Source organism: Drosophila navojoa, chromosome 5 (genome assembly GCF_054131105.1).
Source record: "Drosophila navojoa isolate 15081-1374.11 chromosome 5, UAZ_NAV_1.0, whole genome shotgun sequence".
Taxonomy (NCBI): Eukaryota; Metazoa; Arthropoda; class Insecta; order Diptera; family Drosophilidae; genus Drosophila; species Drosophila navojoa.
In genome coordinates, this window is record NC_142893.1 from 15771422 (window position 1) to 15789006 (window position 17585).

The 17585-nt window shown below is 39.3% G+C and overlaps 2 protein-coding genes and 2 long non-coding RNA genes across 7 annotated transcripts; 1 reads left to right on the top strand and 3 right to left on the bottom strand.

Moving 5' to 3' along the window:
* Positions 1–4992: 4992 nt before the first annotated feature.
* On the bottom strand, positions 4993–9027 carry LOC115564609 (polyprenol dehydrogenase). Of its 4 annotated transcripts, none has more exons than XM_089260721.1 (5): positions 8922–9027; positions 7229–7429; positions 7034–7141; positions 5751–6132; positions 4993–5686 (listed from the first exon to the last, which is right to left on the bottom strand). In XM_089260721.1, exons 2-5 carry the CDS (start codon positions 7398–7400, stop codon positions 5284–5286), a joined length of 1065 nt encoding a protein of 354 aa, XP_089116847.1. In that variant the 5' UTR covers positions 7401–7429; positions 8922–9027; the 3' UTR covers positions 4993–5283. The 4 variants fall into 4 exon arrangements, with proteins under 4 accessions (XP_089116847.1, XP_030245009.1, XP_089116849.1 ...); XM_030389149.2 differs by having other exon boundaries at positions 8837–9000; XM_089260723.1 differs by lacking the exon at positions 8922–9027 and adding an exon at positions 8641–8731.
* LOC149091091 (uncharacterized) lies at positions 7578–8150 on the bottom strand. Its single transcript, XR_016196903.1, has 2 exons — positions 7830–8150; positions 7578–7731 (listed from the first exon to the last, which is right to left on the bottom strand). It is a non-coding gene; the product is annotated as an uncharacterized LOC149091091 (long non-coding RNA).
* A 354-nt stretch (positions 9028–9381) lies between the features above and the next one.
* Positions 9382–17471, bottom strand: LOC115564608 (uncharacterized). Its single transcript, XM_030389146.2, has 5 exons — positions 16905–17471; positions 13347–14501; positions 10316–11575; positions 9865–10235; positions 9382–9802 (listed from the first exon to the last, which is right to left on the bottom strand). The coding sequence occupies exons 3-5, from the start codon at positions 11208–11210 to the stop codon at positions 9626–9628; spliced, it is 1443 nt and encodes a 480-aa protein (XP_030245006.1). The 5' UTR covers positions 11211–11575; positions 13347–14501; positions 16905–17471; the 3' UTR covers positions 9382–9625.
* On the top strand, positions 14973–17460 carry LOC149091092 (uncharacterized). Its single transcript, XR_016196904.1, has 2 exons — positions 14973–15322; positions 15391–17460. It is a non-coding gene; the product is annotated as an uncharacterized LOC149091092 (long non-coding RNA).
* Positions 17472–17585: the final 114 nt, after the last annotated feature.

Consider the following 17585-nt stretch of genomic DNA (forward strand, 5'->3'; position numbering starts at 1 on the left):
TGCATTCGTCCGAAACCTTATAACTCCATGACTATTTTTGAATGCAAACTGATACTACGCATAAATACGCGTCTAACAAGGTATTCTACTCGAAAATCGGATGAAAAGTCCACAAGATATGAACTACCAATGTCAGGGGCTTGACTTTTCGTATTTTTTCGGTATTTTTTGATATATTCGGTGTCTTGTGTATTCGTCCGAAACCTTATAGCTCCATGACTATTTTTGAATGCAAACTGATACTACGGATAAGTACGCGTCTAACAAGGCATTCCACTCGAAAATCGGATGAAAAGTCCACAAGATATGAACTACCAATGTCAGGGGCTTGACTTTTGGTATTTTTTCGGTATACTTTGGTATATTTCGGTGTCTTGTGCATTCGTCCGAAACCTTATAACTCCATGACTATTTTTGAATGCAAACTGATACTACGCATAAATACGCGTCTAACAAGGTATTCCACTCGAAAATCGGATGAAAAGTCCACAAGATATGAACTACGAAAGTTAGAGGGTTGACTTTTAGTATTTTTTCGATATTTTTGGGTGTCTTGTGCATTCGTCCGAAACCTTATAACTCCATGACTATTTTTGAATGCAAACTGATACTATGCATAAATACGCGTCTAACAAGGTATTCCACTCGAAAATCGGATGAAAAGTCCACAAGATATGAACTACGAAAGTTAGAGGCTTGACTTTTAGTATTTTTTCGGTATTTTTGGGTGTCTTGTGCATTCCTCCGAAACCTTATATTTCCATGACTATTTTTGAATGCTGACTGATACTATGCATACTTACGCGTCTAACAAGGTATTCCACACGAAAATCGGGTGAAAAGTCCACAAGATATGAACTACGAAAGTTAGAGACTTGACTTTTAGTATTTTTTCGGTATTTTTGGGTATATTTCGGTGTCTTGTGCATTCTTCCGAATCCTATAACTCCATGACTTTTTTTGAATGCAACCTGATACTACGGATAAATACGCGTCTAAAAAGGCATTCCACTCGAAAATCGGGTGAAAAGTCCGCAAGATATGAACTACCAAAGTAATAGGCTTGACTTTTAGTATTATTTTGGTATTTTTGGGTATATTTCGGTGTCTTGTACATTCGTCCGAAATCTTATAACTCCATGACTATTTTTGAATGCAAACTGATACTATGCATAAATACGCGTCTAACAAGGTATTCCACACGAAAATCGAATGAAAAGCCCACAAGATATGAACTACCAAAGTCAGAGGCTTTACTTGTAGTATTTTTTGCGGTATTTTGTTGGTATTTTTCGGTGTCTTGTGCATTCGTCCGAAACCTTATAACTCCGTGACTATTTTTGAAGACGGATGGTTCTGCCACGCCTCCTTCTGCCTGTTCATACATTTTAACAAAACCATTATACCCTGATTTCCCATTTTCAATGGGTTCAGGGTATAAATTGTTCTACGCATATCACTTTGAAAATAATAGCATTTTTAATAAGTTAAAAAAAATGTTTAACAAAAATATATACTAAAATATAGTAAAAATATTTTAAATATAAAAAATCAATAAAATATATTTATGTACTTATATAAATATAAACAAAGCTCTAAGTGTATCATTTTGAAAATAATTTAAATATATGTCTCTATATTAACAAAAAGTATATATAGATATGAAGTATATAAAACAATATGATAAATACAAAAAAAAAAAAAAATTATAAACACTTGATTTTAATAAAAATAATTTAACAAAAAAAAATGTTAAAAATACATTCACAAAACAAAGAAATTAACAACTAATAAAAAGATAAAAATGCAAAAATCTAAGATATTTACAAATTTATTTTAACAAATATGAAAACAAAAATATTAATTAACAGAAAATTATTTAACAAAAAATAAATGTGAATATATCAAATTATATAAATAAATACTCTAAAAATTAAATCGAGTTATTCAATCAATAATTTCATATGTCTTTACAATTTAGCAATTGGCAGCGCTGGCAACTCAGCACCCGCCCCTTAGGACCCCACCCACCATCAGCGCAATTTCTACTCAATTACAGGTGTGCAACCTGGCAGCTTGCTCAATAAATTTAATTTCTACACGCTTCTAACAGAGCTAACTGTTAACAAGCTTGCAACCTGCCACTTGCCACTTGCAACTTGCCACAATGAGCATGCAAGACGGGTGGGCGTTGCGCAGTGATAGAAGATTAGGGTAGGCCGATTCGCCCACATGCACATGCACAAATGCAAATGGAACGAAATGGAATGGAATGAACACGTGCTGCGTGTGCGGCTGCGGCTGCGGCTGCGGCGTGGGCGCAGCGTCGCCATAAATCTCAGCACATGATTAATGTGGACGGACGCGCTTGGCTAGAAGAAGATGTTTTGGTTGGAGCTGCAGCGACTGCGGCAGCTGCTGAAGGCTTTAATTGGAGCAGCAAATTGTTGCAAAGAATTCGCCGCCAGATAAATGCAACCAAATTGTAATTCAAGCGAACGAAAATTTAAATAAAAAGCACATTAACTCAACGATAAGGGGAAAGGGGGGGGGGGGGGGGGCAGAGGCGGGGCGAAAGGCAGCTGAACAGGGGGTCAGCCCCCACAGAGATGGTCAAGCAGATGGGCAATGCAGAGCTATGTAGAAACTCTGGAGAATTAATGGCACGCCGACGACCAGGAATGAAGCGAGTGCTTTATCGCGCTATTGCCACATGAATAAACAATTAACCCAAACGGATCTATGCATCACAGCATTTTCTGACCAGAGGCCTGAGAAACTCTGTAGATGGAGTTGATATCAAAGAATGTCTTTGCGTATTTAGAAGTGATGATTGTTTATAATTCTATATTGAGCAATGTTGATTGATATGTTTATGATATAATAATGTTTATATTTATATTAAACTCCCTAGTAGCTCTATAAAGCACTTCGTTAGAAGACTATCAATATTGTCTGTATTAAATAAAATAATCGAAAGATTATGTATTTTTTGATTAACATTAAATAATAATTTAATAATATTTATTCCACTTGATTACATTGCTTTCTCAAGTTCCTCTCGGCTCTATCATATCTTTCTCTGTGTTACTCTCTTAATTCAGTTCTCTATCGACTGCTTCACCTTCCCCCCTCTCCAAAATGTACAAAAATTATTTGATATACACGAAAAGGCAAGAAGACAATTAAAATGTATAATTATATATATCTCAAATCTGTGTTGAGTTTGATTATTATCTTTAATTAGACTCATTTATAGGCTTCAATCAAAAGTTAGTAGCTTACTTGCCTCAATATTAATTAACATTATAATACTAATAAATTAATGCGCTGCACATTTGTAAAATACTTTAAGCAGCACATTAGCTGGCCAAGGTGCTAATCTATAATAAAAACCCCAAAAGTCGTTTAATGGAATTCAAGGTGTCTTCTTCTTCCTGTTGCTCATGATTCATATACTGAGTATGTTTGTAATTTAATCTATATCATATACCCTAAGCAAGGCCAGATGGGGTATAGTGCTTTTTAATGCAATGGTATATATGTATATATACATATATTCATGATAAGGCAAATTAAATGACTTCTTTTGGTTCTTTAGTAACTCAGGAACTATATAAGCTAGAGACTTGAAAATTTTGATAGATACACCTTAAGTTATGGAGCTATGCCATTTATTGGTTAGCTTAATCCATTTCATTCATATAAAAAATGTAATAGGTATCTCCTAGTCGTTCACTCCCCGCCTAATGCACAATTAGTTGTCTTTTTTCCTCACATGGAATTGTATTTGGCTGTTGATTTAATGGGCATAGTAAACCAGCTTCCCACAATGAGATGTGCTCTACCTTTGCCGATGATATCTTGTTATCTTTTTTACTTCTTTTTAATACAGACAGATCCAATGCAAGCAGCCATTATCCAATCCAATCAACACTCTTAATGTCCGCTAAACACGCACGCAACGAGATCCCACATTGGCGCAGATGACTTCATTGGGGCCTGGGAGCCTCTCTTGATTGATGACTGCGCCCACGATAATGATAAAAACGAAAAAAAAAAAAACAAATGGAATTCGACGGCAGCTTTACACATTTCAGCATTCAGCATTCAAGATTCAAGATTCGACATTCGACATTGATATGTTTTTGTTTCTCAGCTCTGTTGGAATAGAAGAGACTTCGATAGGTGAAGACAGCGCCGTGAAGTTCAAAAGCAACTCAAGTGACAAGCCAACTGAAGTTTTACACCCTCGCCTAGGGTATTATCATAATGTCAAAGAGAAGGAGCTGTCTAAGTAGGTATAGGGTATTTGGATGAGTATCATTACAATGAATATTCTCATTCAATTGTTTATTTAAATAGCATGTTATAGAGCATCATTTCAATTAATTCTATATTATGTTATGCCATATTATATTACATTATTATAGGGTATTCATTATTCGCTCCACAGCAGTTACATTTGTCTCTCTCGTATGACTGGAATTGTCGTTGCTGTTGCGCTGGATTGATCATCCCATATCTGGCCACCTAGCTGGATGCACGTCTCTTCGCTCTCCACTCTCCACTCTCTGCAGTCTCCACTCTCCACTCTGCACGCAAGTCGATTAAAATTCCGCATAAATGTTGAATGTTAATCGCTCATTGTTTGAGGAGGAGCACAAATTAAATTGTTTGTAAATTTGACATATAATAGTTGTTGATGATGTTGCTGTTGCAGTTGCTGTTGTTGCTGTTGCTGTTGCAGTAACGACGTCTTTTAAGCTGCCGCCAAGAAATATCGAAGTGGATTTGTTGCTGCTATTGCTGCACTTCTTTTTTTTTTTTAATTGCACTTTTTGGTCTGCTGCTGTCGCAGCTTCTCCCCCTCCTCCTGCGCCCGCTGCTGCTGATGGCAATCAACGCAGACAAGTTAATTAAAATAAAAATCCACAGAGATATGTTATGCTGTTGGCTTTAGCATCTTCATCCACTTAGACAGATAGACTATTCTGAGTAGCGTAACATATTTATTTTGAAACTATTCGTAATTGAATTAAAATACATTTGGAGTTATAACTTGTTATCCACACTTATCCGACATTATCCGGCTTTAGGTGAAGGCATGCAGCATGCTTGCAAAACAAAACAAATACATTTTTTTAGTTATTCAAATTGAGTTATTCTTTTTTTTATTTTTTTAAATTTTAGATGATATTAAACATGAAATTACTTAACAGAAAATTACGTTGCACCAGTTGGGGAATGTTAGTGAATGTCATACATAAATAATTGAGCCTATTAGAGTGGATATTCGCCGTTGCCGTACTGCTTGATCTTCAGCAGTGCGCAGGAGTGCTCAAAGAATTTTTCGCACTTGGCCGGCTGCTTGGCGTCCGCATGGAAGGGCCCCTTGCCGCCGTTGCTCAGATAGGTGCCTCCCTGGCCCTCGATGGACGGATCTATGGCAGCGAAGACAACGGTGCGTGAGCCACGTTCAGGCGTCTTGAAGAAGAGCTTCTTGAAGAACGGCACCGCCGTCGTGGCCGAGTGCTCAAACAGATCCGTGTCCACAATGCCCGGATGCACCACATTCACCTGCACGTTGGCCTTCTCCGCATCCAGCAACGTCTGCAGGTGGCGTGTGAACAGAATCTGTGCCAGCTTCGACTGGCTGTACGCAGTGCCGGGATAATAGTTTTTGCTAATGAAACGAGAGAAACAAATTGAGTCTGAGCCGGCAAAGCAATCCTTCATCATCCACTTACAGTCCATTGAGGTCCTTGTAGTTGATGCGGCCAATCAGATTCACACAGGAGCTAACGTTCACAATGCGCGCATTTCTGCCCGGCTTGCCGGCCGCACGCAGCTTCGGCAGCAGCAGGTGGGTGAGCATGAAGTGGCCCAGGTAATTGATGGCAAAGTGCGATTCGTAGCCATCGGCCGTCAGCTTGAATGGCGCGAACATAATGCCCGCATTGTTTATCAGCAAATCAACTTTGGCATATGTCTGCGAGATCTTCTGCGCAAAGGCACGCACCGACTTCATATCTCCTACATCGAGCTGTTCGCAAATCAGTTTGCCTTTCGTCTGGCTCAGATCGACAATGCCGCCAACAGCGTCTTCGGCACTGCGCGGATCCCGAACGCCTGCAAGAAAAACAATAAATATTAATAATGGTTAATTAAATGCATATTACTTAATTTCAGACCCTCCTACATGAACTTCTCTGCTTTTAATTAATTTCCTATTGAGTTAAAAAAACAAATACCACATTAAAAAAATATCCCAAATAGTTTCAGCATATCGAATGCATATAAAGTATTTTTTCAGTATGCCCAAAGATATGCAATTATTTCCCCTGCAAATGTTTGGGAATTCGTGTTCCTAGCAACATGTTGCTTTTCGGGCTGTTGCAACATGCTGTTAAATGTGGACTTCAAGCATGTTGCTGAGTTTGTGTGTCTGATTTCATTATTAATGCAATTCACGCGACAGGTTCGGGTATTTTTAATTTTGTTATTGCTTTCGTATAAATACGATATGTAAAGAATTTTCGAATTCAAATTTGTTGTCTGGCAACGTAGACTTCAGATGAGTGTATTTGACAGTGCAGTAGTGGAATATATTTGTGGGTATGTGTTTCTCACAATGCTATTTCTAATCATAATTATTAAAAATTTTTGATTTGTATATGCTAAGTCCCTACAGGCTTTAAGTTCTGTTTTCTTTATAGAACCCGAAAAGGTAATTACATTTCTGTGTGCCCAAAGCATGCAACATTTGTGCTGCAACATTTTCGAAAGACAGCATGTTGCTAGTGTGGATTCAAACTGTGTGGGTGTAGAAATATCAAATAATGTGTGAAATTTTTTCGATCAAATAACTCAGGCAATGCACGTTTTGGCCCAACTTTTATTTCTACTATTTCTTGTCGTGTGTTGTGTTGGCTGAATAACAAATTATCGGAGCTAATTTACATAGCCGTTTCCAGGCAGCGCTACCAAACAAAGTTCAATTGGTCAAGTACTAAGATGCCCATTCACTCACCCATTATAACAGTCATGTCGCAAGCTAGTAATTTCTCTACAATGCGCAGGCCAATGCCGCGATTGCCACCCGTAATGACAGCAATGCGATCCGGTTGTTTATAAAGTGCTGCAAGCGAAAACAATAATCAGATAAAAATGTTGTTAATTGATAGTAACTGTAGGAGCAGATTTAGATAATTGTAGATGTACATACCCACACGATCCCTGGAGGCGTATTGTGCATCATGTATGAGTCCAACAATGCCCAGATATTGATAGCGGAACTCAGTCTTCCATTCGAACCAGGACTTGGGTATGCCTTTGGTTGTCTTCGTGAAAATAAAGCCGCACAGCAGCGTCAAAATGATAAGCAGCCAGAGCAACATGTTGCACAAATCAATTATGTGTGTTCTGTCTGTGGAAGATAAGGAATCAATGTTGCTGAGTCAAATAGTATACGTAAGCGGGCGGGGGGCAAAGATCGACATGTTGGCTCTGATAAGCCCAATTCACTCTATAAATATTCACATAGATATCATAAATATGTATATTTCTAGATATGCATACATATATAGAAAAATGTCTATGAGCAGCAATTATTTGCTTGCAGCTGTGCTCGTTGTCCGCAACTTGAGTCAGCAACAAATATTATTTTTTTTTTCCCACTATTTTTGCTTCTCGATCCGCCTGTGCCCATTTACAGCCATTTTAAGTGTACTATATATATTATAGATTTATTTATTTAGTTAAGTACTGCACTTTGGATTCGGTTTGTGTTTTTTTTTTGTTTTTTGTTTTTTTTTTGTTTTGCTCACATCGTTGCCAATTAGTGTTGAATTTAATTGCTTAAGGTTGACTGCAGAGAGCTTCGCGGCTATTTAAAATAATCATTTTATTATGAATATCAGCTAGAGCCATGAAATTATGGCCCAGTTAGCAGTTGGTTTTCTAAAAAACAACAACGACAGCGACAGCGGCACATAAAATGCAAATTAAAGAAAGAGAGTCAAAAGCAAAGGAATGAAAGTTGAAGAGCCAAAGAATGGGCCAATAGCTTCGAATGAAAAAGACGAAAAAAACATAGACTCATAGTAGAAAAGCAAACATATGAAAAAAAAAAAAATAATAGAAAAAAACGTTACTCTGATGGGTAGCTACAGAGGTGCGAAGAGAGCTACCAAACACACATAGCCCACAAAAACAGTTTCATGAAGTGTGTGTGTGTGCAGGTGTATGCATAGCTGCCTGCATGTGTGTGTGACTTTTTGCGCTGTCAACACTGGGCACAGACCGTCATCGACTTCCGTCAACAAAAAGAAACAAAAAACTATCTGCTTGCATTTGTTAACTTTCTATTTCTTTTATTGTTGCGCACAAGTGCACAAAACCTTGCAGTGACTTATGCATATGTATTTGTACCTGCACTTATTGCACTTATATATTTGTATGTGTGTATGTAGACTAATGCGATTTCTATGCACTCACTCGTGTCCCGAACTCTCGGCCTATGCTAATATTTGACGACAAAAAATCAACTTTATTCACTTAAAAGGGTAAACAGTTTCAAATTATATATGCCTATGACGCAGCACGTCACGTTTCCAATTCAATTTAGTAGGTCCAAACCGGTTCTCAATATAACAAAACACAACCGCACCGCTGGAAATTCAAACGACAACTAAAACGTTATAAGTTTCGCGCGCTCGTTGTCAGTTTAGAACCTGAATTTAATTTCCAATTGTGTTTTTGTTGCTGCTATCCGACGACGCCGAACAACAGGTGTTGACGCCGGCAAATTAGCTGCCCAACAAATTAAGCTCACCCATTATAACAAAATGTCAATTCACAATTGTCAGCTGCTAACGTGCTTTAGATAGTAACAGTAAATAATTCGATAATTATATTACATAAAACTTTTAATGAGCCATTAACTTGACTAAATATCTTAAATTGCCACCAAAAAAAAACTTTGCCTGAACAGCTGTTCAAGTGCCGGCTTTCAGTGTGACCGCTTGCCACTAGCTCCAAAATGTTGGCGTTTCCATTCAATTTAAATACTAAAAGTTGCATTTGTAATTGACGTTACAAATGTCTATTGCACATTTTGAGTACTTAAGTAAAAAACTTATTTTATCTAGCTGTTTTTGCATTTATTTAATAAACAAAAGAATTACAGTGCATTTAACAAAAGTGTTATGTCAACTAATGTTATTGTTGTATAGTTTAAATTTGTATATATTTTATGTAAGTAGAACAAATTGAAAATCGAAAAAGAAGCTAAGCACAAAAACAAGAAATTCTAAATATATATGTGTGTATATACGTACTTACAATAATTTGTAATTAAGGATTGTTTCGTGGTATGTATGTGAGAGTGTGAGTGTGTTTATAATAATTGTATATATTCTTTATGCGTAGGTATATATTAATAAATCTTGAAATATAGTTTTGTTTAGTGCGCCTAAAATCTAGAAATAAAACATTTGTTTTTGAAAAAATGGGAAAAGAAATAGTGATTTCAAATTGTGGTCGAAATTCAAGTCTAAGTTGCAGCTGCCGCCCCATCCTGATGCACAGGCGATGCAGCAACATCCTTAGGCTGCTTTGACTGTCAATTCTCCATGGACATGTTGCCAATATCATCGTTAATGGCCAAAACTTGAGTGATAAAATTTTGATCGGACACCACTTCGTACAGGGATTTACATAGCTCCGTCAGCTCATGCAGCGACATATTCAACTGCGGCGCCAACTTCATCAGATGCTGCGACACATAGTCCGGCAGTTGCTAAAGATATATAGAAAACGGATTAATGGTCGGCTTACTTTCGTTTATATAGCTCAACTCACCTTGCCCTTGGCCACCTTAAAGGCGCTAAACATAAGCTTGGCCTTGACGCGCTGCTCATTGGGTCCATCGTAGAAGAGCGTCAGATGCGCTTCCTGCACATTGGCCACCAGCGGGAAGTAGAGTCCCGCATAGACGCGCCCCTTGGCGTCGCGCGATAGCAGCGAGCGGAAATTGTAAACCAAATTACGGCGCACTGTGACATCCACCGCGGTATTATATTCCTGTGCAATGTATATCAAGGATGTCTTGAAGCTGGCCTCATCGCCGCGTATCTCGCGCTCCTTCCACTCCACAAACTTCTCGCTGTGCTGGCTGAAGCTATAGCAATAGTCGCGCTGCAAATGCGGCTCCTTGGATTGATTGAACCAGCCTGGAGAGAGAGAAACAGAGAGAGTAGAAGAGAATTTAGTACATCTTCTTTATAGAGATTGTGGGTATTGTGGGGCTCACCTGTGTGTGGATAGCTCTGATCGCACATAATGGTCACGGCGCGTCCCACATGGTAGCCCGGATCCAGTATCATGACGCCGCGACGCTCGCCAATGGCAAAACGCATGGCAACCATGACGTGCTCCTTCTCGACACCCGCATCCGCCGAGTTCATGCCGTACTCCTCATCCATTTGCACATAATCATTGCAGTCGGCCACCTGCTCCTCGCAGGACACCACATAGAGGTAATGGCCCAGCTGGGGGAACATCTGCACCAGCCGCGCAATGATCTCAAAGGCCAGCGAGACGCACATGTGATGGCGCCGATTGATGGGCACATCATAGAACTGGAAGAAGCTGCGCAGATCGGAGCGCCGCGTACGCTTGAAGCTGCGATAGAAATCCACGAAGAGATTCACCGTATTGTAGTGCGTCTCCTCCAGCATGCGCTGCAGCGCCGTCTCCACAATGCCATTCAGCTCCTCGTACTGCCAGACATTCTCGAATACTAAGGTCTCCTTGGCCGGCTCATCGGCGCTGCCCCAGTCGGGCAGCGGCAGGGGATGACCCAGTGGCCAGACTCCGTTGATCTGATTGTAGGCCGACAGATCATAGCCATCGGCCATGGCCCAGTTGGCGCCTGGGTGCTGCTGCTGCTGCTGCTGCTGGACAGTGGGTGACTTCTGTCTGGACAGCACCCGGATGATGTCGGAGTAGCGCTCCGATGCGTCTGCCACCGATGTCAGGTCGGTTGGCAGCCACTGCTGCTCCTCAACATCTTCTTCGTCATCGTCCTCGCTGGATGTGGAGGGCGTGCGCAGAGGCGTGGATCGTGTGGAAGCGCAACTGCTTGGCTTATCATCTTGCTCATTTGTGACACCATGGACTGTCGTAGTCAATCCCATGCCACGCATCGCATTCGCCAGCTGCTGCTCCGCGGAGCCAACGCCTCCGCCTCCAGCAGCGACGCTGCCAAAGCTGTCATCGTCGTCGACATCATCAACATCGACGGCATAGCTGGGCGTCGCTGCCGCACCATCCTGGCTGGCTGCAGCGGCGAGTCAGCTCGGCCATTCGGCACCCCAACGGCCCACGGTGGGCACGTAGCCACTTTCACAGTCATTGAATGTTGCTTCTAGATGAATGTTGATTGATGCTTGGGCGGCTGCGGCAATCGCAGTGCTGGCTCCAAGACTATTCAGCAGACTATTCCGGCCCTGCGCTCGGTTGAACAGGAGGTCCGGCTCGTCTCCAAATTTCGTTGTTAGTTTAGACTGATCTGTTGGGCAGATGAAGTTTGATTAGTTTTACATTCATATTTTACAGGTAATACGATTTTTTTTTATAGCTATCTTATCTACTTCTAGCTAACACTATTATAACCTATAACTATCGTTTTCTTGTTATTTCCTTATCAATTCCATTTCATATCTCATTTCCTCAATAAGAAAAGTCAAGATATTACTTGAATTTGTGTTTCGGATTCTAAATGGCAAATAGTCTGTATCAGTGTTGACCGATAAGTTATCGATTCAATTATATAATTCCATTATCTGTTTGTTTAATAGTAAAAAATAACCTCAAAATCTTTTACTATACTTATTTGGTATATTTTTGCATACATTGTTTACTACTTTATTTACTGCCTATTTTATTTTATAAGTCGTACAATATGTTTTTATTTCAGATTTATGATCTTTTGGGATGAAATCTTTTACTAATTTTATTTCAATGATTTACTACTTTCTTACAACCTTTTCCATTAAAATCTTAGAGAAACCTTTGGAACAAAACATTGTTTATCTAAGCACAGCTACTTATTTAATTTTGATTTATTGATTTGTGTTTAAATCCTAATTTGGAGATATATTTATTATCTTTTTTCGTACATTTCTATAAATTCTATACTATATATAATATAGGTGTAGTCTATGCCTTATATAAGACTTGTATGCAATGAAATTATCCCATTATTTAGACATGTACACATATACTATATATCCTCTATAATTGCTTTCTCAACATTTTGAGCATTTGCCAAATAAAAAGACAAATTCCACGTGACCTAGCTCAGGTAGCACAGGTCTAGTATAAGGACCTAATCTAAATGATGATTCGAGCTGCTTTATTTGTTATTCAGCCTATCAAGCTTATACAACGCAAATGAAAATCATCTGGGGCTAATAAACAACTCAAGGTTAATCAGGAGAGATGACGGGACATTCCGTTAACTTGTTATTTGACTTGAGTACACATTACTTTATAGGCAGAGACAACTGTATATATGTATATACATACATATATATGAATGAAAGTCACGCGTAGTTATATAGAATTAGCCCCAAGTGCTGATAAAGTCTGGCTGATTATGTGCTGGGTTCATAAAAATCAAATAGAGAGCCGTTGGAAACTCGGCAATGAAGCACCGGATGATGCCCAATCGAGCATGGAGCAACAACAAGGGGCAATGAGGCGACGGGGCGATGGGGCGATGGGGGCGACGGGGGAGCCAGCACGTGTCTGATTCATGTGCTCAACTGCTCCGCCCACTTGAGCGTGGCAAACGTGAATTTCCACGAACTTTACCTTGTTTTCAATTTAACTAATGCATTTCAAGGTTTTCAGCATACTGTTATTTATTTCAATTAAAATTAGTAATATTACTGCGCCATCGAATTGCTTTGTTTGTTCAAAAAATAATCTACATGTGAGTCACATGAACTGTGATTTTACAAATTAACGCTCTTTACGAGTGAATATGAATCAGCGGTATATGTACTAAATGGAAAGTTGTACTAAAATACCTCAAAGCAATCTATATGGATCTAAATTCATTTTAGCTCCACCTGTTGTTAGGCAAAGAAACCTAAACGGCATGTCTAAAAATATAAAGTTGCGATCTAAAAATATTTTAGCTCCGGCCACCTGTTGTTAGGCAAACGCTGACAGTGACTCCTAAACTGTTGCATAGCTGAGAAATAAGTCGCTTGGAAAAGCCCTGCTCAAACTAAAGAAAGGTACAATAAAAAAATTTATTGTGAAAGACTTACCCATACAATGGCCTAAGCCCAATAAACAAACTTGTTGTTTTGTTGTGTAGTGTTGTTGCTGTGTTGTTGTTGTTCTTTTCAATGTGTTACACTGCTCAGACGAGTTTTTGTTTTCCGTTTGATTGAACACAAAGTTCAAGTTTGATGTCTACTGTTCGCAGTTGCTCTCAAACTGTTTGCACTTTTCTCTTTTCGTTTCGTTGGAAAACACAAGGAAATTAAAAGAAAACCGTAACGCGAACTAAAAAGCAAACAACTTGTGGTTGATTTGCTAAATTGAATTTAATGTCTTTAATAAGTTTTTTTTTTTTCGTCTTTATTTTTCTTCTGCTGTTTTCGCTTAGGAATTTAACCTTAGTTAAGTTTTCCTCTTTTTGTTTTGGTATTTATCGCTTTTGCCTGTTTAATACAGGTCAGAGTTTTTTAACAATATTGGCGAATTAATCGACATCGAAGTGGATTTTCTTGTACACTTTGTCCGCTTGATAGATATATTTATGTAGATTATAATACGCGTCTACATATACCGTTAAAAGTAGTATATGCACTCTTGCAGTTGTCTACTTTTTTCGCACAGATGGCCCTGCGTATGCTTCGGTCCGTTTGTGATCCGTTTCCAACGAGTGTCGAAATGCGACTGAAAATTGAGCTCTTCTAGCGACGATTGTTTCGATGTCGAATGCTGAATGCACACAGTTCGCTGATACGAGCGTGTTTATATACACAGCTCTAGGTTGTTGCTTTTTTGTTTTTGTCTCTTTTTTTGGGGTGGGTGACGACGACAGACGATCGCAATTGCTATTGTTATTGTGTTTGATATCGGCGAGGGGACAGCGACGGGGCTGGCACAGTTTCGCTGGCTGCCTTTGCTGTTGCTTTTGCCTTTGCTTTGGTCTCCTCTTGTTTTTCGCTCTATTCGCACACACTCGCACTCGTCTATGTGTATGTGTTTATATACATAAATACCTTAATATGTGACGCAAAAAAAGCTTGAAAAATTCCACAGGGCTTCAAGCCAACAGACAGAATGGGGGGAAACAGCACGAGCGATTAACGCGAGGTTTGTTTTGCTACGTACAATCGTGTCAATATTTTTTCTTGTTGTGTAAACAAAAAAGGGATTTGTTAATTAGAGAAAAGACGAGAATCCGGTAACTGTAAAGAGTTGAGAACAGAAAATTTACTTTAGTTCAATTTTATATTGAGATGGAATGAAAAAAAAAAAGAGAATGTAATGCAGAAATAAATGGGGTAAGTGCTGTGCATATACGCAATTTAAGTGTTGGAAAATTCCATGAGAGAATTAGAGCTAGCTTTTGAAGGTACCAAGACATTGTTTGCAAATTGACGTTATCATTATTGTTGAGACTCTTATCGAAATGTAAATAAATAAACGTGTTTAATGCGTAGTTAGAGCAGTTAAATCATATGTTTGATAAATGAATTAGCATAGTTTATCGGCTCTATTATTCTTTATACAGCCCAAGGGAACTTGACTTGAAATGAAAACGAAATAAAAACAATCCTCAATTTCCACTCCTAAACATCCGACCCAGAGTTTACGATCTTTCGTTCATCTGCAATATATGTATTTCTCTTATATAAGAGAAATATACTATACTACTATATAGCTGCCATATAGTTGAGGTGCTTTTGCGTCGTAGCAAAAACATATAATTCTCGTCTAGCAAAGTTGTAAAACCCTAGGCGCTCTCAGACAGTTTGCCATTTGGCCTTGAGGCGATGCAATTTTGCAATTGTTGTTGCCACAATTGTTGCAAACAATCGTATTTATGTTTATGCCGAATGCCCAAATTTTTAATTGCACACAAACAATTTCTACATTATATACATACATACATACATGCATACAAATATATCAGTATGTTCGAGAAACTAAAATACATTTGTACTAGATATACATATTTGTCAAAGTGAACGTGAAATCAAATCAATTGAGGGCATATTTAGCATAAGTCTGCATAATCTAAGCATATTCATTTATAATTAAATAACTCATTAAGGTTTCCTATCTCAAGCGCAGAGCCAACGAACGATTTACGATTGGCGAGAAATCAACACATCACGTATACGCCGAATGATCCGGAAGCCAAAGTCGTAAAGTGAGAAAACAAATTGAAATGTCTTCGAGCTTCGGTTGTAAATTGGATTAACTGCTGTTCGGGCCATAAATAAAACTTTGCTGACGTCATCAACCAAAAATATGAGCTTGGCCACCAAGCTCAGCCCAATGGGCCACATGCATACATACATATGTATGTGACAAGAACCGTTGTAAGTAGTTCAATGTCGACACAGCACCGACGTCATCAAGGCGTCCCGTAGGCCCAACGAAATTAAAGATTGTAGCCGGCCGGTGCGTGGGCTTGCGTAAGGAGCGTACAAAATTCTACTCCCAGGGCAGAACAGTATCCACTAATACATTCATACATTCACACAATATACCCACATGCAAACATACACACATACACACATACACACATGCAGAAGCATATCCATTGTCCACATTCTTCCAATGGCCGTCGATTTGTATGTGCCACGTGGCGTTCCGCTTATTTGTAAACAATTTTCGACCGCGTGCTGTTAGTATTGGTGCGTTGGCTGCATTTATCCTCGCCTCCGTTTCACATTCGTTTTTACTATCAAAACATTGCGTACTGAAGGTGGGATGGAACAGTGCGCAGGCTCGTGAACTCTTTGGAATTTCCAGTTGAATTTCATGGAACATATACATACATATGGTTCTTCGTGTGTGTAACAAAGGCAAGGAAAATGGAACGATGAACGTTGGGAGTGCACTGATTCGTTACAGTGGTGTCCTGAATATATGCAAATATGCAGTTCCTTTTGGGTAATGGGCAAAAATTACTATAAATTTATCTAACTTAAATGTGCAAAGAAAAATGCACCCATGTGTTAATGACTCGAAATCTTTAATTATATTGAGCTAGCTAAATATTTAATTTATATAGGTTTAAAATTGTAAATAAATAAACAAAAACTTAACTAGCTGATGTCGTTTACCGTGCTTGTGCAGCTCTATTTACTTATGGCATTTCCTTCCTCTCTACTTGTGGGCCATATGGTTCATAAAAATTGTGAAGAACAAAGAAACTGCAGCGCTTCAGTCTAAATTTACCCATTGAGCTGTATACACTATTTTGGTACGCCACTGTAGCCAAAGCTGGGCAGCACAGATGTTTTGCGCATTTGCCTTGCATATATCAAAGGAAAAGACAGAAAGAGAGAGAAATAGATAGGGAATGAGAGCAAGAGAGTGAGGAAGGGAATTTCTTTGTTGTCTACTTTGGTGCTGCTTGTTGTTGTTGTTGTTGTTGCTGTTGTCGCGAGTCCTGCTGGCATTTGGATGCTTTGGGTTGGGTTGAGGAAATTGTTGTTGTGTCTGTTGGCCAATGCGCTTTTCATGGCGAAATTATAAAATCAATATGAACAGCGAAAAACAATGAAGTGAGACGGCCCCCGTGGATATTGGGGCCTTGTGTATATTAATAGGTGATTGTAATGAGAAAAGCTTACCGTTTATTTCACACGCGCACACAGTCACAGGCAATAACGGCACTAACTTGGTAAACACACACACAAGCACGCACGCACACACGCACACACACACTCCACGCAGACGGTCGCCGCCTGTGGAGGAAGGGGGAGGGTCGAACGTTTTTAGCTTAGTCGCTTTAAAAGTTTTTACTCCAATTGTAGGAACCGTTATAGAAAAATAAAATCAATATAATTAATTTGGTGTGCATATTGGAAACAGTCATGGCACAACGAATCCTCCTTGGTAAGGCACAATACGACTACGCCACGGATCTAATTTTATTTTCTTTTGACGAGGGCGACGGAATCCTTTCAGTTTTTGTGTCTTTTGCGTTTGTGTGGCATTTAAAAAACTACGAAATCGTTGCCGTCACTCGGAAACAAACTTAAGCGCAGTTTGAATCCCTAGAGCAGGAGGCCCTAAGACAGGCACTCAAAAGTATAGTATAATTTGTATTAAATTATGTATTTGGTTTGTCTGGGGGACGACGAAGTCCTCGGACTAAGCCCAACTGCTGCGTTCGATGTAGAAAATTCGACTGTCTGAAACATGGACTGCGACAGGCCGTTGAGTCACCCAAGTGCGTTTCAGACACTTCCAGGCAACTTCCAGGCCACTTCCAGTGGTCGAACGTTAAGTTGCCTTTGCACTTGCGGCAA